This window comes from Phaethon lepturus, unplaced genomic scaffold (assembly GCF_000687285.1).
Source record: "Phaethon lepturus isolate BGI_N335 unplaced genomic scaffold, ASM68728v1 scaffold53613, whole genome shotgun sequence".
NCBI lineage: Eukaryota > Metazoa > Chordata > Aves > Phaethontiformes > Phaethontidae > Phaethon > Phaethon lepturus.
Window position 1 is genome coordinate 6,953 of NW_010529379.1, and position 21,804 is coordinate 28,756.

At 37.0% G+C, this 21,804-nt stretch overlaps 1 protein-coding gene across 2 annotated transcripts; it reads left to right on the top strand.

Moving 5' to 3' along the window:
• Nucleotides 1-588: 588 nt before the first annotated feature.
• SUV420H1 (suppressor of variegation 4-20 homolog 1 (Drosophila)) lies at nucleotides 589-21,583 on the top strand. Of its 2 annotated transcripts, XM_010283902.1 has the most exons (10): nucleotides 589-748; nucleotides 1,554-1,701; nucleotides 11,352-11,517; nucleotides 12,794-12,903; nucleotides 14,807-14,973; nucleotides 15,637-15,656; nucleotides 15,836-15,972; nucleotides 18,528-18,724; nucleotides 19,963-19,965; nucleotides 20,073-21,583. In XM_010283902.1, the coding sequence occupies exons 1-10, from the start codon at nucleotides 589-591 to the stop codon at nucleotides 21,539-21,541; spliced, it is 2,577 nt and encodes an 858-aa protein (XP_010282204.1). In that variant the 3' UTR covers nucleotides 21,542-21,583. The 2 variants fall into 2 exon arrangements, with proteins under 2 accessions (XP_010282204.1, XP_010282205.1); XM_010283903.1 differs by lacking the exon at nucleotides 19,963-19,965.
• Nucleotides 21,584-21,804: the final 221 nt, after the last annotated feature.

Below are 21,804 nucleotides of genomic sequence, written 5' to 3' on the forward strand. Positions count from 1 at the left end.
TTTAAACTATGTTCATCTTTAGTTCTTGGAGGATGTTTGTATAATGTCATTCTTTGGTGTAGAGTTCCGAACAGGTTACAGATTTTATTTATTAGGAAATATAATCTTAAGTGGGTGTGTATTTGAAAATACTCCACTTTTGAAATCACACAGCTGTGTGTATTTATCCATGAGTATGTATGCCTGTATAAATACAAAGGTCTATATGTGTGTATAGTCCAGCTCTTAAAATTGAGCTGTCCATAGCAATTTATCACCTTTAGAATTCCGTCTTTGCTTCCAGACATGGTTGTAAATTGTAGGACATTAGTTCACCTGTGGATATCTGTATTCAATTCCCTGTACTAAAGCTAATTAACTGCTTGTCTGTCTGTCTGCCTAATGCAAATGCAGATTACCATCTTCCCTTCCCCCCACCCCATATTTTTCTCTTTTTGTTAAAATCTGTGTCTTAGAAACAGTTTCCCAATAAGTTCTAATCATGTTTATGTTTTGCTTCCAGTAGGAATTGGAACTGAAATTATTCATCCACTTCTCCAAGCCTTTTGAAAAGTGACTAAATGCAACTGAGTCAGATTGTCTGTGGGAATGAAGTGGCTGGGAGAATCCAAGAACATGGTGGTGAATGGCAGGAGAAGTGGAAGCAAGTCGTCTAATGACCATGTGCAGAATCAGACCAAATTGCAGCATGCAGGAAAGGAGAATCCGAAGACGGGCAAAAATGGAGTTGAGAGAAGATCAAGTAGATGTATGTACATGTTTATGCGGCTTAGTGCTGTATGCGATTCATCGATCAATTTGCAAGTCAGGCTTCTGTCTTTTTTTAATTCATGAAGGAGGTCTGCATTCAGCATGTAGCTGTCATCAGAAGTATTAATTATGTTTGTATTTGTTGGATGTGTTAACTCACTGCAGGAATCTCTTCAAATCAGCTTAAAAGTTAAGTGAGAATAACTGGATGTAAATTAATGATTTGCCCTAAGTGAGAACTAGTGTGATTGAATAACATAACTTGAATTACTTGCATAACTTTTAGTGAACTCAACATTTTGAATGAAGGCACATATATCAATAGTCATTATGAAAGGGTTTTAAGGAGCATGGATTTTTGGTTTTGCTATTGATCTCGGATGAAGGACTAAATACAAATTCAGGGTAAGTCCTTTATTCAGATTTTGGGAAAACAGGGTTTGAAATTTTCATTGGTTCATCACATTTATAGTCCAGAAAATTTAGAGGCAGGCATGACTGAACTGTGTAGTCTGGAAAGATGCTTGTAGTTGGGGAGGGAAGGAGAGGAGGAAACCAAAATTAATTAAAGACACCTGTAAAATATATTCTAAAATACTTTCTCCATTGGCTGCTACATAAATGAACAAAAGCAAGAGTGAAAAATTAACTGTGCTTCTGCTTCTTAAGATATTTTAGCATCTTCTTTAATTGCATGGTTGTGGGTTTTTTTTGTCTCCAACCTGTGTCTGGCTGTCCCTGAGTGTAGCTGGGCTTTGTAACATTCCTTAAACGGTATCTAATTTATGATCTCTTATTTGCAGGTAGCGGTGCTTCAGGATTTGAGGGTCAAAGTCGTTATGTGCCTTCCTCTGGAATGTCTGCCAAGGAACTGTGTGAAAACGATGACCTAGCAACTAGTTTGGTTCTTGATCCCTATTTAGGTTTTCAGACACACAAAATGAATACTAGGTAACTTGTCTTTATTTTTCTGGAAAAGAATAAAATCTGAGCAAAACTGTGGAAATCTCTTGCATGTTTATGAAAGCCTGAAAAAGTGTCAATTTGTGAGTAGCTTCCGCCTTTGGAATGGTGTTGCATGTGAGACTGCACCTCAGAGCTCTGTAGCAGTGTGCATTTGTAACTCTATCATAGGTCTTTTTACTAGCCCTCGTGTCTATTTATGCAGCAGAACAGGTTGTTAATAGACACTGTTTCCTAGCGTAAACAGTTAACTAATCGTTTTAAACTGTTAGTAATTTGAAATATTTCAAAGACAGAATTTAGTGTTTGGGGACTTTCCTGTTTATTTCATGTGCCTGGGTGATTTTTTTTTTTTCTTCTCACATGAAAGATACAGTTCCTGAGCACTTCAGTGTTGGTGTCACTTGATCTTAAGTTCTTGCAGACCAATGCTGAAGGAATGCTACTCAGTCATGTCTGTATGTATAAGGTAAATTAATGTGCACACTGGGAACTTGCTTACCAGAACCACACATGCTTCTGCACTGTTATGCACCCATCTGAATACTTCTGGTCTAAATTCATGTGGTCTTAGGGTTTAGTTGTTGTGTGTTTCTTCCTGTATTACAGACATACCACTGATTATAAGTATATTCTATAGATCTATATTAAGCTTTCATTTGCATACAAGATCTGCATTGCTAACTTAATGGAGAAGCTGTATATAAATGCTAAGTTTCTAAGAACAGGAATCTTGTGCGTATTATTGTACAATAATAAGAGCTGGGGTTTCCAGGCAGTGCATCATGGGAAACAGGCCGCTCAGCTCTTCAAACTGTTGCTGTGGCTACTTCTAAAGAACAGTTTACCTGTACAGCACAGTCATATAACCAGAGTATCGGTTAAGTAGATTTTTTTTGTATGTATGTAACAAGCTGATTGCTTCAAAAATGTCTGCTAGATGAATTGGTGCTAGATGAACCATGTCACATGGTTGCTGGTATAACCTGACAGCATGAGTTGCACATGAAATTGCAGCAGTGTGGTCCTAATAACTGTAAAGAGTTACTCCAAAGAGATTTTTCTTTTTTGCTGGAGAGTGCAACATCCGTCTTTAAGACGAACGATTGAATTGTTCCAGTTCCTTCCGTGCTATTGGTTACAATAGCATATTGTGCCCAAAACAGTGCCTAGCTAGATACTCTTAACAGTTCAGTTCAAAGTGTCTTTGTATTTCCAGCAGTTAATCAAGCTAAATATATACGCTCAAAAGACTTTTTAATTTTGTTGCATGGATGGTGGTCTACACGTTATGCACAGGTAGTTAATTCTTAAGCTTTTTGCTAAGGAAATGTATTCATTGTTTAATAGTTGGAGAAGCTACTTTCATAAACGTTTTCTGATGATATGTCTTCAACACCTAAAATACTTCTTTAATTACTAATTTGAATCAAAAGACTATACAAAGGCTATCATCATGTATTTCTTCCTTTCTCAGACTTGGAGGACAGATACAGGCAGCCTTCAAGGAAAATAGTTAATAAACTTGGAGCACTGTGGGAAATACTTAGGTGAGGCTTACAACTTCTACCAGAAACACATCTTCTTGCCTCTGTAATAATGTCCCATTGAGAGAGTTTCTATTGTTGCAATGAATAAAGGCATCAACGTAGTTCTTGTTTATCTTTTTGGTACAGTGACATTTTCTTTTTATTGTAGCTGTGTCGCTTAGATCATCTTCCTTCCATCTAGTAAGCTGTAGTCTTTCTAGAGATCCTGACATTTATTGTTGCACTATGGCTTTGAGGGAAGGCAGGGGAAAAACAGATGTGAAAAGACTAGACAGTTTTCAAAATACCAGATGCCAGTACCCAAATACATGATGTAATAGAAATTAAGATTTACAGCTTATGTTTGAGCATCTTTGCTTCAGTGTGATGAAGTCATATTAGTTACACAGTTTGTGTATTGAGGTGTGCTTAAAATAAAACAGCCGTTTATGATGGCAAGCAAATATTTCCCGTTCCCTTGTTCTGCTTTGTTTGAAGACATACTGTGGAAGTGACTGTGCCAGCATTCTGTTGTGCTATTAGAAATACATAAGAGGCTTGTATTTTTCTTAGTAGCAGCCCAGCGTAAGTTGATGACCACTTACTGGAGTTGTACTTAACCTCACCTCTGGAAGCCAAGTCTGTATTTTTGTGTGTGTAAGTGCCTTATCTATAAGCACTTCCTGTACTTCATTCATTCCTTTAGTTGAAGAGTTTGTAAAGACCTCTTGTTTTGCCCAGAGTATATTAATTAGAGGAAAAAAACCTCATAATATTCTAGTAAAATACCAAGAATATTGTTGTAAGGTCTTTGTTTTCCATCTTCTTTATACTGAATTAGTGATCTTATGGTAGAGTGGTGACAAGAACATGATTGTTACTTTTCTTTTCTATATTTATGGCCCCCAGAAAAAAAAAAAGTCGTCCTGCAATTCCTGAATGCCCTCCATCTTGGGAATTGGGCTATTAGGTCTGTAAGCTGTCAAGTTAGTAATGTCTGAAAGAGCTGCAGACTAGTTCTCAAAAGATTGCAGTCAGATTCCCTGATGAGTTTGTCCAGTGCTCTTCTGAAATATCTTCTTTTCACCAGGGATTTGATGAACAGCATGAATGTATTTCTGGAAATGTCCTCAGTGGCTTTACCCAAAGGTAACTTTTTTTCATCGTCCTGGATTTCCAAGAGAAAGCAGGTTGTTTTCAGAGCTTCTGGCCCTCCTTACAGGCCCTGTGGTCATTCTTTCATCAAATTTGGTAGCTCTTATCTTGACAAAATAGCAGGTTAGCAGTTAACAAAAAAAACCCCTATGATATTTTGGGAAGTATTACCATGTCAAGTATAGCTGTTCTAAGAGGTTTTGTTGCTTCTTGTACAAATCCTGTTATAGCAGAGCCTTTGTCACAAAAAAAAAAGGTATCCTAGCTGTTTTAAGATTTACTTAGTCTTGCATGCCTGTCCTTTTTGTAAAGACAAAACTGATTTTTGCAAGCTATTACTTTTTGTGTTGAAGGTTATCTAACACTAGAGATGAGAACTGACACTTGTAAAAAGCCAAGTGAATTCTTGCTTATCTTACCATCCTCTTATTTTCAGATGTTTTTCCCTAGGCTGAGTACTGAATTTTGAAGTTGCATGCCTTAATCCACTCTTTTACTATCTTGCATACAGATTTGTTAGTATTTAAATCTTAAGTCAGACTCCTGATCATACTGCTGCTGTTACCAGTCACTGTTGTTTCCTGGTTCCCTAAAACATCATGCTAGGGAATACGCAGAGCAGTTCCAATGTCTTTTTAAGTTTGCAAGTGATTTAGGAAGTCAAATGCATTGTAGTCTGTTTTAGGAGAATCTAGGGGGTGTATCCTAACTCCATGTTGCTGCTTTCAGTGAAATTACAAACTGGTGTGGGTGGTTTTGTCTGGTAATGTGAGGCTAAAGGACCACGCTTTAGGAATTTCCATGTTTTCCATAGCAAACATGAAGTGTTTGGGGATGATGCATGGGAAGCTGCTTTCTCTCAACACTGCACCAAGAGCGATTTTTGGCGTTGGTGTAAACCATTCCTGAACTTGACAGGGTGTGTCACTTTTGAGCAGTCAACATTGGTATGTCACCATTGAGCAATAAAGACAAAAAAGGCAAAGCAGTTCCATGTCACTTGCATTCATGGGTCTGTGCTGAATCTCTTCTGCGCTCCTTATCTCATTTCAACATAATAATTAAAGGGCTCTGTATTCATCTTGAATGGGGTTTGAAGATAGAACAAGTCATGTGGCTTCTGCTAAATAAGGTTATGTGGCTGTATAGTTCAACTGCAGTGTTGTGGCGCTATGGAGATACTGGGTTAGAGGTACACAGCTCTTACGTAGTGACACCCTGTTTCAAAATGAAGCTGTTACGTTCTTCAGACCTCAGTGTCTGTGTACTTTCCAAAAGGACTTTGTTTGACTTTTGTGTAAAATCTGCTTTCTCCTTTTTTTTTTTTTAATTTTTGTTGATAACTTAATTCAGTAAAGTCCTTTAACTTGCTCCTAGTTGTCTTCCTTCACTGTGTGTGATCGTACACAGTGATTACATTGGTACTTTTTTGTGGCTGCTGAATGCTTTGGATTTAAAAAACACCACAACCAGAACCAACCCCCCCCCTCACCCTTCCTCAAAAGAACAAACCACAGACGCCCAAATCAATATGCCCCACCTTACACTTACATAGTTTTTCTAGTTGCACTTTTAACTTCAATAAAAAGTATTCTATCTCCAAATAGATGGAGTGGCTTGCATCCAGTAGCCATGGTAACTGCTAAATTAAATTTACTGTACGGAGTGTCAGAATAGTTATGAAGGAAAGTGTTGGGGGTTTTTTTGTGTCCTCCATGTTTGTTTATGTGCTGGTTTTGGCTTGGATAGAGTTAATTTTCTTCATAGTAGAAGATACGGACTGGCTAGCATGACTAGCTTTTAAGATACTCAAGCTACAGGGTTGGGGGGCAAAGCCAAAATGCATGTTAAGTAAATAAATTGTTTCCACTTAAAATAAGTAGATGGTTTTCAACTCTTGTTGTGCTGTCTTGAATGCTTAACAGCCCTGCAGTTTTAGTTTTTGTGATGAATCTCTGGTATTAGATGAACAGTAACTTGCTGTCTTTCTGCAGCCACTTAAATAAAAGTATCATCCAGTCAAAGTGCCTATTGTGAAGAGGCTAATGGGATGCTATTCACTATTCTTGATGTTCCCTAGTCAGAAGTTAAGAAATAGGTTTAGAAATACAACTCTTTATCATGCACTAGTATGGTATGTGAAGTTTCATACTGGATCTCTTGCAGGATCAATTGATCCTTTTTGTTCAAACTCACTGCTCTCAGTGACTGAGACTGAGCAAGGTACTGTGCTTCTGAACTTACCAGAAATTCTCCTTTAACTTCCTTTATAGGCAAGCATCTCACTGACCTTTGGCTTTATACCTTGGAGTTTCAAGATTCTTTAAGTATTCTTGAGGTAAGAGAAACTTGAGAGAGGAAAGAGCTTTGTATCCCCAAGCCATTTTCCTACATCTTCCTTATTGAGACCACCTCAGTTTGACCTTGACTGAGATAAGATCATCTTCTAGCTGATTTTGGAATTGCAATAGCCATAGCCTTTTTGGATCTTGTTTACAAGAGAAAGTATTTAGCAGGGAAATGTGAAAAGTTTCTATTCTGCAGCTTGTCAGGAAGAAGGGCTGTTATTATTTCTTTAAAGATACTGTGATAGACGAGTTTTTCATTACTAGTTTACTTTTAACAACAGTTTTGCACCAGCCTCCATGTTCTGTGAGACCTGACCCCTGAAGCTGTTTGCAGGGTGGCTCAAGGAGTCTGTGCCTGTGAGCAGATTCAAACACCAGAGTGTCTTGTTCAGTTTTCATGGTGGCATCGAATAAAGCTGCTGTTCATGGGAGCAAACAAGAAGTCTGGATAAACAATTCTGACTTTAATTGACTCTCTGTTTAGAGACTGGGTTGTCTGGTTGGTTTTGTTGGTTTTCTTGTGCTCTTTCTCTATTTCTCTTCTTTGAACTAGTCTCCTATTTTACTGACACTTAAAAGCCATTTTTTTGGCTCAGTTTATGTACATATATTTAGCTGTGTGGTCTTTTCAGGCTCTCTTCATGGTGGTGCTCAAAAACAGTTATGTAGACTCTTCCAGCAGATGCTTAGATTTTTTTTTTTTAACATTGTGTGTAAATGAGGAAGCCCTGTAACACCAAAATGATAGTATTTAGGTTGTTCCTCAAAACCTTTTGGCTTTTTGGTAGGTAGTGCTGGGAAAGACAAATAAACTGCTATTTCATGATACTCCTAGAAGTGGTGAAGTGTCTATCAGCAGACCCTCAAATTCTTAAGGAACACTTGATTTCTAGGCTTTTTTGACATATTGGCTGCTTCAGTGTCTCAAATCAGAAGGTACCTTTTAAAGTATATATGGAGATACACCTGTGAAAGTACCGAAGCTTTCATGAGTCTGCATTGTAGTATTCTGGATTAGTGCAAAAACTTATATGCCCTCAGTGCAGTTTACATGTGCTGTTGAGCTGTGAACAGCTCACTAACTCAGGCTCAGGGTGCAAAGTGTCATTCTTTTCGTTGATTTGTGAACCCTTGAAGTGAAATGCTATACATCATGATGTTGGTTTCCAGCATCTTTCCCTGTACTTGTGGACACATCTTGCTTGTTTGGATTCGTGTTTGTCTTTTCTCATTATCTCTTGTCACCATGTAAAAAATATCAGTACAATGTTTTGACAGAAGTGCTGCAGGAGGTCCTAGGTATTAATTTTTGAACCCTTGGGTGCTGAGTGTAGTGTTCTTCGAAAAACGCAGTTCCTGTTTCGAATGCCTGGCGCTCAGCTAACCTTTTAATGTTTTTGGGTTTTTACAATCTCTTCACCCCCTTCCTGTTTCCAGTCTTCTTTTTGGCCTTTTCAAGACCTGAGCATACACTAACTATTCTACTTCTCAGAAATTACATTACATGAGTTTCTGCTAGACATTTAAAGGAATTCCACCAGCAGTGTGGAGTGCCTGAGACGACCCATAGAAGCACGTGGTGAATGTGATCCATGGAGGTATGTGGGTGACTTTTAAAGGGTTGGGGCAGTTGTCAGGTAGACATCTAGTCAGCCCCTGAGAATGGTATGTTATGAAAGATCTGAAATGTGAGTATCACTTTGGGGCTATAAGATGTACTTCTAATTGCTAGAAAATGTAGGGTGTTGATTCTTTTTCTGTAGGTCTTGTGAGCCACGGTTTAAGCTTAGCATCTGCCCTGGGTTGGTTGTTTTGTTTTTTTTTTTTTCTCCCCTGCTGGTGGTTGAGTTGGGATACTGCTTTCTTTAGCTAGCCTAGACCAATCTTCTTCTTGATGGTAAACGAGTATGATTATGTCTGTTAGCACATACATTGCCTGTCTCAGGTGCAGTTTTGAATGTGATGTGTTTTCCTTCTGTAGCAAAAAAAAATGGTGCATTTCAACATATAACATAAAATGTAAGGGAGAGGACAATCATTCGTTGAGCCCAGCAAGAATAGACATGACTTACAGCTAATATCAGTCTTCAGCTCTGTGGCTTTTCCTCCTGTAATGCTTGCAGATAAAGATGTAAACAAAATGCTGATCTGTCGTGTTTGTGCATGTTGGTGTGCTTTGTGCTCCTCATGATGTACGTACGGTTGGGTGCTTGTTGGGAAAACTGTTTCTGATTGAAACTGAAAATGAGAGCAAGTCCTATGCTGAAACTAGTCAGGTTCAGTTCAGGCTATATTGTGTCAAATTCCCGTAATGTCTGAAGAAGCTCTATAAGTTATGATTATCAGATCTAGGAGAAGTCTTTTTGTTTTTAGGAGAACTGGGAGATATTCTTGTACCTGACTGGCAAGTCAAGGGAGACTTCGCTGTGCTACAGAGCAAAGATAATAATAATCATCTGTGGTCTGAAGGGAGTTTTCTTCTATGATGAGGTCTCAGCAGCTGTTTAGGCAGTTAGCTTTTTGGGGAGATGGGATAAGTATTCCTTAATAAAGAACTTTATTTGAAACTTACTGGCACGGTATGTACTACAATTGTAAGTGGGCATCTGTTTCTTGACTGACTCTTGCTATCTTGTTAGATGTTATCCCAGCCAGAAGAAAACTTGCCTAATGTCTTGTTAGAACTACTTACTGTATTTTCTTCTGTGAAAGATCACAGGTTTATGCTGATAATTTTGCCGTATTCAAAAAAATATAAAAGATTGCTTAGTCATTATATTACAGGGAAGTGTTTCAGATGGAGAATGCAGAGACGATCTGTAAAAGCAGTAGCATGGAACTCTGATAAGCTGCACTGCTGCTTGAAGTGATACTGCTGTTAGGAGGCTTTTATTGTATCAGGAGCAAAAATACAGCATTTTACTTCTAATGAAGGAAATTGAATCCTCATCATTATTACTTCTGAATAAACTCTTGTATTTTACAAGGTGAAATAAAATTGGGATGTACAATGTTTAAGGTATTTTGTTTCCTTCATACAAGTTGCATAGAAGCACCAAATCTTATTTGTTCATCTGAAAAGAAGTTACTTGCAACATTCAACGTTACGAGATGAGGATAAGTGAAGTGATACAGTAATTTAAAATAACAGGTTATCAGTGAGGGAGGTGATGAGGTTTCCTTCTACCAACTTCAAGAATTTATTTCCCCTTGTTTACTTTTGTCATCAAATACAAACTTCGTTTGGTAAGTAAGAGGAAATAAAATCAGCATGGTAACACACTTCAAGCAACAAGTAGTGGGACTTAGTCTTACGGTTTTAATCAAAATCTTTTAGCTTTTTTAATACTTTTGTCATATGCTGTGCAAGCGAAAGGTGTGAATTGTAAAAGCTGCTACGGAAAACTTTTTCTTGAAAATTTTTCTCTTTGTGAATAGTCCCTTGGGGGGTGTTATACACTCCACCTCTGCCCCAAAGCAGAGCATATGTGCTCAATCGAAGGCAATTTACGGAGATTTGATATAATCTCTAATTAAGTTCTGCTTTCTCTTGATGGTTTTGCAGTGCAGAAATGGAGTTCCTTCTTCTTGCAGTCAAATAGGGTTTAGGGTTTTTCTTTGTAACCAGTTTTCTCCTGTTGAAGATACAGAAGATAGGGGTTTTTTTCTTAAATCTCAAGCTTTGGGAAGAAGGCAGAATTCTCTGCTAATGTACAGGTGTTTATTTTCATATTTTACCTAGATTTTCAGATACCTGTTTCCTGTAGCCAATATTTTGGGGAAAAATTCTTACGATCACACTAACTTGTGGAACTTCAGTCCTCCACAGATTTAGTATCTATGCTGTGTGTTACTATTCATAGATCTTTCTTGTGTAGTCATTAAGAGGTGTGTTTTGTATGAATGCCCATACAGTAAATTTGTCAATATAATAAAGCTTTGGGTTGGGAAAAAGTTGATTTGAAATCACTCTTCAAGACAGTTGCGCATTTTTTCTGTTTTGAGATTTCTTATTCGGTCTTATTGTTTGCTCCCTATTTAAAAATTTTAGTGTAGTACGTGAGATTGTAGAAAGCTTAAATTTAAAATCAGGTGTACACACACACACCCCCAACCCAGATACAAAAGCCAGAACTCTGCCTAGATCCCTTGATACCAGTGTTAACTAGGAAAGTTACAGCATCTGGTTTATTTGCTGGGGGTTTTTTTGTACATGCACTTTTAATGATAGTAAACGTATTAGGAAAGTAAGGACTTTTATTATGCTAGTTCTTTAGGTCCTTTGTTCCAAATGATAGGTGTTGAAAACAGTGCAATATTACTCTGTGTGGGTTAATCTTGATTGGTTATCAGAGATTTGTTTTATAAATAAATTGTACTTCTCAGCAGAATGGCGTGTTTTAATGTTCCAAGTAGTATGCTTGGCTTTACCTCTACCATTACCTCAGGAAATGAGGGCCTGTGATTTGCATACATAATGGACAGTTCCTTTATGCTAGGAGTTAAATATTTATATGGCCAGCAGAAGAACACTGCTGCAAGTAACTGTGAGGAATAATTCAGAATGAGCAACAGTGGACTGGAATAGCCTTATTCTTTATTTCAGATTTCGACCTATTAAAGGAAGGCAAGAAGAACTTAAAGAGGTGATTGAACGCTTCAAGAAAGATGAGCACTTAGAAAAAGCCTTCAAGTCCTTGACGTCAGGTGACTGGGCCCGGCACTATTTTCTTAACAAGAACAAAATGCAGGAAAGGTTGTTCAAGGAACATGTAGGTGTATTTGTAATTAATGCGCTTTTTCAGATGGTTGAAAGTCTAAGAAAATGTAAAAAATTCTTAGGAATGTAGCAGTAATAAAGGAAAGTAATCTACTGCTCTGTTACATGTTATTTGGTTGCTTTTTGACAGCAATTCCTTTGTTTTTTAAAACCCAGCTAGCTTCCCCCCACTGCTTTTTTTTGACTTACCTTACCATTGCCTTTTATTTAATAGACATGTAGACAGGAAGACACATCTGCTTCCTTTGCTGTTGGCTTAAGTCATAAGCAGAAGAGAGAAGAGCTATGTCCAGGAGGCAACAGTTCTGAGGGCCTCTTCAGAAGGGTTCCCTTCCCCATCCGCTGCCTTTTTTTGTTTGTTCTATGTAGGGTGGGGTATTTTTTTCACTTACAGCTATTGTAAATCAAATGGTGTGACAAAGAAAGGTAAAGGAAAAGGGAGAGGCCTTGCTACCTCAAAATACCTCAGTTGTTTTGGGTATAGGGACTTTATGTGGGAGTGCTATTCCTCTTTTTCCGCTTCCCATACCCCGGATCCATTTTGTATGTAGCATAACAGCATAACATTGTTGACTCTCAAAGTTGCAAGGAAATCATGGGTTTGTTTTTTAAAGTAAAAAAAATACTAACTCCTTCAAGAGTGAATGCATTGTTTTCAGATACAACCAAAAGGAATTTGGCCTACTTTAAAGTGCACTAAATCTAGTAGTATAGAAAAAAGTAGTCAGCAAATTCTGCTTTCACAAAGTGTTTTTTATGTAATACAGCTGCACTTTAATTAAAAAAAATTTGATCCAGCAATCCCTGAATTCAGTATCTAGACTAGTCATGGAAGTAGTATCTTTTATAGAACTGGAAAGAAAAAATTGGATCCTGTAGATTGTTAGGTCTTGGTGGTTCTTAAAGATCTGAGAAGAATTCTTGAGTGCAACTACTCAGTGACTTAATGAAAATGGATAATTTTTTTCTTAGGTTGACCCAATTTTATACCATTCAAGGTGTCTTTAATTTTTTAAAAATCTTTGGATAGTCACATTAACCCATGTGGGGATTGCTGCAAGTCACTTTGAAGAAATAAGATTAACATAATGTTTCTAGGTAAAATTTGTAATCAGAAATGTATTTCAGCAAACAACATCCCATTGCGGTATTCATTTTTTTGTGTGGTTTTTTTTGTGCAGTTCACTGACTTTCATTATTTTTATGTAAAGTTCCTCACTGCTTTTGTTTTGATTGTAACAGAAAAGTACTGTTTTCTTTCATTGCAGGTATTTATTTATTTACGAATGTTTGCAACTGACAGTGGGTTTGAGATACTGCCTTGTAATCGGTATTCTTCTGAGCAAAATGGAGCCAAAATTGTTGCAACGAAAGAATGGTAAGGAATATAGTTTACTGTTGCATTCTATTTCTGTCAATTATTTTGAAAGATGCTAAAAAAATATATTAAAAAGTATGATTTAGAATTAAAACTGCAACCGGTAAAATACAAAGTTTTCTGGTTTTACTTACAAACTAAATTTTGTGTCTGTTTTTTTGCGAAGTACTTACCACATAATACATGCATCTGTAAGACATTCCGTTATGTATTTGGACATAGCCATACAGTCTTCAGTATCTTGTTTTCAGCCAGATAATTATTTTCTTCTAGTCATGAGTTGTTGGCCTCCCGTGAGAAACATGACCATGTCAAGACTCATGTTATGCTGGATTTGTTACACAACAAATAATTGTGGGGGAAATGAGTTTTTACGTTTGTGAAACTGAGGGGTGTTATTTGCATATTTTGATTGTGCAAGATAAATCTCTCCTGGAAACACAAAGTTGGAACCCCAGAGTATTTTCCCCATCTCATTTTGGCACTTCTCAGCTTCATTATAAGCATGTCCATGGCAGCACCAGCAGATCCCTGGATTAATTCAGATTTTAAAGTAAATTTTCCCCTTCCGTCCTCCTAATTTATATTTGTTTTGCTTTGTGACAGTATGTACTCATAACAGCGCATGTGAGATGATGATACGCTATTATGTGTGAGCTAGGATTGAGTGGCTAGACATTACACTGACAGTGTACCAAGTAAGCATGCTGTTAGTCTGGGGCTGCAGCCTCAACGTGTGGGAGAGTAAGCATTAAGAAGGCTGAGGTCAGTTTCTAGCTCTTCATGACTGTAGCTGGAAGTTCACAATCATGTATAATCATTATTTTTTGGGCTGGTTTTTTTTTTCAGTTTGAATCCTCCCATTGGCTGATTCTTTGGGGTGGAAGCTTTGTATTTATGTGCGTTGAAAAGGAATTAACTTTTCATGCTCAAAATCTTCAGTGACCTGAGAGAGAGCGAGTGAGAAAGGGCTGCTTCTTAACCTTGCCAATATATGGAAAACCATTCAGATTCAAAACTGATAGTTCTCGGAACTCTATAAGTAGAATTTTGCACTTAAAAGGCTTGGTTTCCAGTTTGTGTCCTTCATGTATATTTAGTATCTCCATATTCATCTGTGTCAGAGTAATCTGGCCAAAATTTGGAATGGCCACGATAAAGAGCAGTGGAAACAATGCCCTTGCAAGATAATGGAAATGGTGTGCTTCTTCCTAGGCTGAGTATTCAGTGCCTCTGATACGCTGTATTTATGATGACAGACTGGCTGTCTGTACATGAAGGCATCATAATTTTGCTTGGTTTTGTTGGAGCCCCTCCCCACAATGGTCTTTTTCAAGGACTAGCTTGATGCTGAAGAACTACTCATACGAGAGGAAAACATCTTGTGTGAATTATGGCCTTTTTGAGTCAATACTGGGCCTTTTTTAAGAAGCCGTGGAGTTGTAAGCATCTTCACTCTGCAGTGTTTTCCTTGCCAAAGGAAGAAGTATAGGAAATGCAAATGAGCAGCTGGAGGAAGTCAAAATATCTTAAGTGCGGATGGGGAGGGAGTGTGCACAAATGAAAAAAGTCTTGCTTTTGGTTTTAACAACTGTAGAAGCTGAAATAATCAACTCTTGGAATTTCTTGCTTGCAGTCTCAGGAAATTTTTAGAAACAATAGTGGTAATGTTTGTCAGAATTTATGTAATTGATTCTATATAGTAGCATAAAGACATTTATTTCATGTCTGATAAAAAGTCTATATAGCCTAATATCCTGTCTCTAACTTAAAACGTGATGTTTATAGGGGTTGAAAAGTGGTTTAAAAAACACTTCTTGTTATTGACAACTTTTCTTTTTGTGAAATTACTTTGTAATTTTGGCATATGTATTCTTATTTCTGCTATTCTCTTTACACTAAGGAAACGAAATGATAAAATTGAATTACTTGTGGGCTGTATTGCTGAACTATCAGAAATGGAAGAAAATATGCTGCTCAGACATGGGGAAAATGACTTCAGTGTCATGTATTCCACACGGAAAAACTGTGCACAGCTGTGGCTTGGTCCTGCTGCATTTATCAATCATGGTGAGTAGTAAGTATAGGAAGCATGTTGAAGTACATAAACAGTTCTACTTGGAAGTGGTGTTATATGTGAGCTGAACAGCACCGGACCTTAGAGAAAATGTCTGAATCTGGCATACTGGATTACTGTAGGACAAAATCCTGTTGGGATTTTCCCAGACCAGAGCTGATCAACTGTGAACTGGGAAACGCATAGAAGGCTCTAGGAAGTGATGCCTTGTTCCTTCACAGAGATATTGGAACTGGCAACTAAATTAGTGAAGTATAAATTGGGTTACCTTGAATTCTTTGTGAACTTAGTCAACGGTAACGTATTTCTTAGGTGAACTTCTTATGCCCTCTTTAACCTTTTGCACAGAAGCTTAACTGATTCTGTTGCCTTTGTATGCTGAAGGAAAAGCAGGTAGGATTTAAGATAAATCCTATTACCTTGAAGAGGAGGGAAACTGAACATCTGTGATAGCATAGGGAAGAGCTCAGAAATCTATATCAAAATAGATATCTTTTGATGTATAGCTTTGTGCAATACTAACATAACTCCCAGTATTTAGTTGAGATTCTACAGTTACTGAAGTCAGAGTGAATCCTTACTTTAGATATCTACAACTATTCATGTTTCAGGTCTTATCAACAGTTAATTGACTTTATCTTTTGGACCTTTTTCAGATTGCAGACCTAACTGTAAGGTAAGCAAGAAATTAAAAGTAAATAAATAAAGCACCCCACATTTTTTTTTTTTTCCTTTGTCCCTGCACCTTTTCCTCCCCAGCTGTTTTACTTTTTTTTTTTCCCCCCTCTTGTTCAGATACTGTTCAAACATAATCATTAACCCTGCCCCCCGCCTTCCTGTTGTCTCCTTCCCCAGTTTGTATCAACGGGCAGAGATACAGCATGTGTGAAAGCCCTAAGAGATATTGAACCTGGAGAAGAAATCTCTTGTTACTATGGAGATGGGTTTTTTGGAGAAAATAATGAATACTGCGAATGTTACACCTGTGAAAGGTATGCCTTGATGTAAATAAGTTTCAGATGGAATTGGGCATATTCAAGGTATATTTTGTGAAACTGAAAGTCCTTGATTATAACTCAGACTTTTGGATGCATTATAATTGCTTCCTATCTATTTGTTCTAATGATCTTTTTATGTTGTTACTGAATGCTTATGTTTCCTGAGAGCTCTTGCATTCTGTTTTTCTTTTGATTCTCTGTTCTGGAGATAGCCCAAAATGAGAATAGCAAAAAAAGAAGTGTAGAGCCTGAAAAATGTTTGTACTGAATAAACTAGAATTGGAAGGAAAAGCAGTCATAGCTGCTACAAGACTATTAGCAAGTCCCAACTTTTGCTCTTTTTTGCACTAGAAAAAGCAAATTTCATTGACCTGAAGTTCTCTTCTGCTGGGAATGGGCAAGGTAGTTTCCATCCTATGTTATTAGAACTTGGGGGTTTGTGTATTTGTAAAGATCTACTGATTTAGACAGTGCTTGCCTATCTCTGTCCATCACACAATAGCAGCAAAGTTGTTATATTTGTCTTTTACCTGTGCTGTCTCAACCTAGTTTCTTCACAAAATCAGTTGAAAGAATTTCATAGTTGGTTTTTGCTGTACTGTGAGCATGGAGGCTCAACATCATTTGTGAGATTTTCACCTGGTTCCAAGAGGAAATACACAGAAACTGCAACAGTTCTGTTACCGTTTGATCTAACTGTAGAGAGAAAAAAGCCCTATAAAGGACAAAATATTAATCATATTGAGAAATAGCTTAGTGCACTTACATTTAAATAGTTCAATAATCCTACCTTAATTTTAGTAGCTAGTTATGTCACTAACAGTTCTTGCAATTCAAGGGAGAACCTTCTGGTGTGGACCTCCAAGCTCAGATGATGTTGGTAGATCATCACAAGTGAAGGGTACAGTCTCAGACTTCATCTGGAGAGCTGCTAGTAAAAATGTACTTCAGTCCTGGTATTGAATAAATGGGCACCATGATTATTCTTTCCTTGTTACTTGGATTGGTGTGTTTCTTTTTGCTCAAGTTCCTTTGATTGTTGATTTTAATGTAATGCAGACATACTTTCTCTTTCAGGACAAACAAAGTTTATGTGTCTGAACATTTTTACTAACTTGTCATTTTCATATTCTAAGTACATGAAAATGCTACCAAAAAAGCTAATTAAAGCTAATGTTTGGGTAATTCTAACATTAGGAATCTGCTTTTTAGTCACAAGGCTGTGTTATAGTGATTACATATGAGAGATTTGAATTTAGGGGAGTTGAGCAAGGAAAAACGAGTCCTTACCAACACTGATGAGGCAACTGTCGCTATGTACACCACAAAAAAAAAAAAAATCTTTAAGTGACTCAATTTTGACTATGCTGTAGATTGTGTTCATTTGTAATGTTAAAATGCTAGACTTTTAAGAATATGTGAGGTACGTTTGGGAGCTGTGGGAAGGTTGGCACTGTACAATTTTTTTTTTCAACCCTCCAAAAATCATCACCAAGAAAATTTACATATCTTTACATGTGTGCATGTACTGTTTTTTAGGTGAGCCTGCTGTTCATGCAGGCTGAGACAACTGGGCACCAAAGACGACGTGTCAGAAGACAGTTGTGGTTGTTCATAGCACCATTACTTTCTGACCTGAATTAGCTGTTTCTTGTGCCAAGTTCAGTCTAGTATCTTAAGCTGCCTGTAATTTGCAGAATTCAGAATAATACTGAAAGAAATGTTCCATATCAAACAAATACCAGTTAATTTGAGAACAAGTATTGTGTCTGCATAATAATTAACCTTGTGGAGCTTGAGATCCTGTCTGATCTTTTTAGTGCACTTTTGGTTAAGTTTTGTAGATTTTCTTCCAGTACAACAGACTGGAATCCAAACTGAAATTGTCTTCAGTAATTCTGCAAAGTGCAAGCGTACTGGATTATTAAAGAGTATCAAAGGAATCCTAGTAGTAGTGGTTGAAGTGCAAGTACAGGAATTCTTAATCTTCATTCTTTTCTGTGATTACCTTAAAAGAAAAAGAAAAAAAAAGTTCCAGGTTTGTTCAGCTGTTTCATTTTCATGGTAAAGACATTCTGGAGTCTTTCAGTTATGAAGGAACACAGAACTATGTGATAATTTTATTACTTTTTCAACTCTTGCTGATACAGTAACAGGCATTGTAACTGAAGCTGGCATTTTTAATTAGCCTGATGTGATTAGGAAAAATTAAGTTGTTATCTAAGATAATATATAGTATTTTGAACTACCATATTTCATTTTTCACCTGTATAATTTGACTATGAAATGATACTAAAATAGACATAAAGCAAGGGAAACATACTTTTGCAATTTTTGTTCTTGCAAGAAATGAATGGAAGGTTTTTCTGCACATCTTATTAAATAAGTATATAGATATCTTATTAAAACAGCTCATAGAATGCTAATAAATTCAGTGGTTATTGGTATTGTTTATCCAAATATACCTGGGATTCAAACTATTGTATATGAAACAAAGTTATATGTTTATATTAATAGTTAATACATTGTGTCCTCATTTTTCTTTGTAGACGTGGAACTGGTGCTTTTAAATCAAGAGTGGGATTGCCAGCACCTACTCCTGTGATTAATAGTAAATATGGACTGAGAGAAACAGATAAACGATTGAACAGACTTAAAAAATTGGGTGACAGCAGTAAAAATTCAGACAGCCAGTCCGTCAGCTCTAACACTGATGCTGATACCACTCAGGAAAAAGCTAATGCAAGTAAGTAAGGGGAAAAGTTTCCAAGTGCAGGATTAAAGGTTTCATAAAAACATGAAAAACTTTCACTGTGATGGAATTCCTCTCTTATTGTTCAGATCTCAGAAACTGGTCTTTAGAACTGTAATTTATTCAGGAATCTAAAGGCAATTTAAAAAGCAAATTCACAGTTTTCCTTAAGTGTTTCAAGATCAATAGGTGGTATGTTCTTGTTTTGTTTTATTTATATCAAAAGCAAATAGTTAGTGTCATATTTCTAAACATGTCAGTTAAAGTTCTGTCAACAATCTGTGTATTTCAAAATACAGTAAACTATCACATGCAGTAGTATGGTTTAGGAAAGAACTTACATAGTTTGAGTTATCTACATTTTGTAGGAAAAACGTTTTTAAATAAATACTCTTAGTAGAGATTATTAAACAAATAGTCATTTCCTTTAGAGATCCTTTAAATTGGGCAGCTATTCCCTCTCCACATCCAGGACTGATAGTTCAGGTACCTATTCTGAAGTGAAAGTGCACAGTTAGTAATCTCAGAAGAAATTGGAAGGGATTTTTGTTTGTGATGCTCTTGAGAGACTTCTCTTCATGGAGTAGTGAGTATCATTTATTTACTTCCCTCCCCTTTCCCCCCTTCCCTATTCCCCTCCCCCCCTCCCAGTATAGTCAAAATATAAATAACTTAAACTTTGACTTAACTAGCAAACAGGTTTGGAGCCACATAAAATATTATGGTTCCATCTGGCTCCTGTCTGCTGCTGTGATACTTTTTTTAAAAAAAGGAGGGGAAAAAAAAAAGAAAAAAAAACCCAAAACCCTTCCCAAAACCCTCTTATGATCTCTAATTACAAAGCTCTAGAGTTGCAGTTTTGCTTGGGCAGACACTCCTTTGCTTACCACAGTAGGTGACAGACAACTGGATACCTGAAACTGAAACAATGACAGTAGTTAAGGTTTTTGGGTTTTTTTCCTCCCCTTGTAGGAAAAAATTTTGGGATTAATGCTAGAACATGCTGATCCTCAGATTTTGCTGGAATAATACACAGTGAAAACTGCATAATGTGGGATGGATTTTTAAAAAAAATCGGTAGAAGAAGAAATTCAGAAAAACGAAACTTGCTATATTGGGGGCAGTGAGGGAAGTGTACCTGGGATTTAGGTGTGCTCTTGACTTGTTTGACAATTCCTTTCATGTCTGAGTTGCAAGTTAAGCAGTCTCACTCTTTACTGTGTACTGTCTAGCCTGTTTCACAGGTTTTGATGAAGTGTTTAAAATAAATAAATAGAGTATTTGGGAGTGAGAAACTCAGGATAAAGCAGTGTCATAACAAAACCACTTTTTTCTTTTGTAGCTAACAGAAAATCTTCAATTGGCGTAAAAAAGAACAGCAAAAACAGAACATTAACAAGACAGGCTATATCGAGAATTCCAGCATCATCAAATTCTACCTCATCTAAACTAACTCATATAAATAATTCCAGGGTACCAAAGAGACTGAAAAAGCCTGCAAAGCCTTTACTTTCAAAGATAAAGTTGAGAAATCAGTGCAAAAGGCCAGAGCAAAAGAATGCTTCTAGAAAGCTCGAAATGGGAAATTTAGTTCTCAAAGAGCCTAAAGTAGTTTTGTATAAAAACTTGCCCATTAAAAAAGATAAAGAACTGGAGGGACCAGTCAAGGTTTCAGTCTCTAGTGGATGCTTAACAAGGCATGCAGCAAGAGAACACAAACTGAATTCTGTGAAAGGTGCTCATGAGCATGGTGGTACACCACCCTGCACATACATAACAAGGAGGTCAATGAGAACACGGATGAATTTAAAGGAGACCTCTGACATAAAGCTTGAACCAAATACGTTGGATAGCTATAAGAATGATTTGACTGGAGCGCAATTGGACATTTTAGAGCAGCAGTCTCATGTGATAAATGAAAATGACGTGGCTCATGGACCATCGCCTAAAGGGGAGATTAGGTGCCAGAAAAATGATGCAGGCATGTCAAAAAAGAAATCTCGACAAGGAAAACTCATGAAACCATCTGCAAAAACAGAAGAAACTAATACTACGCACAATACACCTGTGAAAGATGAAGTACCCGATTTGATTAGTTCTCATTCAGAACTTGGAGAGAGGAATAATGTGGTGGACATGCCTGTTGGCTATAAAGACTGTATCCCTGGATCTGGTGGCTGCTCTGTTGTAACATCTGACAATTTAAAAGCAAAAGACAGCTTTAGAACTGCAAAAAGTAAAAAGAAAAGACGAATCACAAGGTATGATGCACAACTTATCCTTGAAAATAGCTCTGGGATCCCTAAACTGACTCTTCGTAGACGCCATGATAGTAGTAGCAAGGCAAATGACCAAGAAAGTGATGGAATGAATTCTTCGAAAATAAGTATCAAATTAAGTAAAGACCATGAAAAAGATAATAATTTATATGTAGCAAAGCTAAATAATGGGTTTAACTCAGGATCAGGCAATAGTTCAACAAAATTAAAAATACAGCTTAAACGAGAGGAGGAAAACAGAGGGATGTACCCTGATGACCTTCATGAAAATGGTGTGTGTTGTAGTGAAACTCTCTCCCTTTTGGAGTCAAGAATGGAAGTAGATGATTATGGTCACTATGAAGAGGAAACAGCAGATGAATCTTCATCAGAAGAGGACGACGAAGAGGAAGATGACTATGATGATGAATTTGATGACTTTATTCCTCTTCCTCCAGCAAAGAGATTAAGGCTTATTGTTGGCAAGGATTCAATAGATATTGATATTTCTTCCAGGAGGAGAGAAGATCAGTCTTTAAGGCTCAATGCATAAGCTTATAGGTCTTAAACTGACCTGGATGTAATTTTTAAAAAAAAATAATTAAAAAACGAAAAAAACCCACCCCACAACAACAACAAAAACCAACAAAAATTCCATTTTATTATTCCTCAACTGAAGAACTTTCTGAAAGACTTAGTGGCAGCACTTCTTTATTGTTTATTCACCTATCAACATAATATTGTAGAAAGTGTACAGCATACTGACTCTTCTTAAGTCTGATTTGTGCAGATTTTTATTGTACTTTTTAATAGCCT

Coding starts and splice junctions, on each gene's coding strand:
- SUV420H1 (XM_010283902.1), top strand. CDS start 589: ATGAAGTGGCTGGGAGAATCCAAGAACATGGTGGTGAATGGCAGGAGA. Junction 11,518..12,793: donor AAAGGTTGTTCAAGGAACAT/GTAGGTGTATTT, acceptor CTTTCATTGCAG/GTATTTATTTATTTACGAAT. Junction 14,974..15,636: donor TGCTGCATTTATCAATCATG/GTGAGTAGTAAG, acceptor GACCTTTTTCAG/ATTGCAGACCTAACTGTAAG.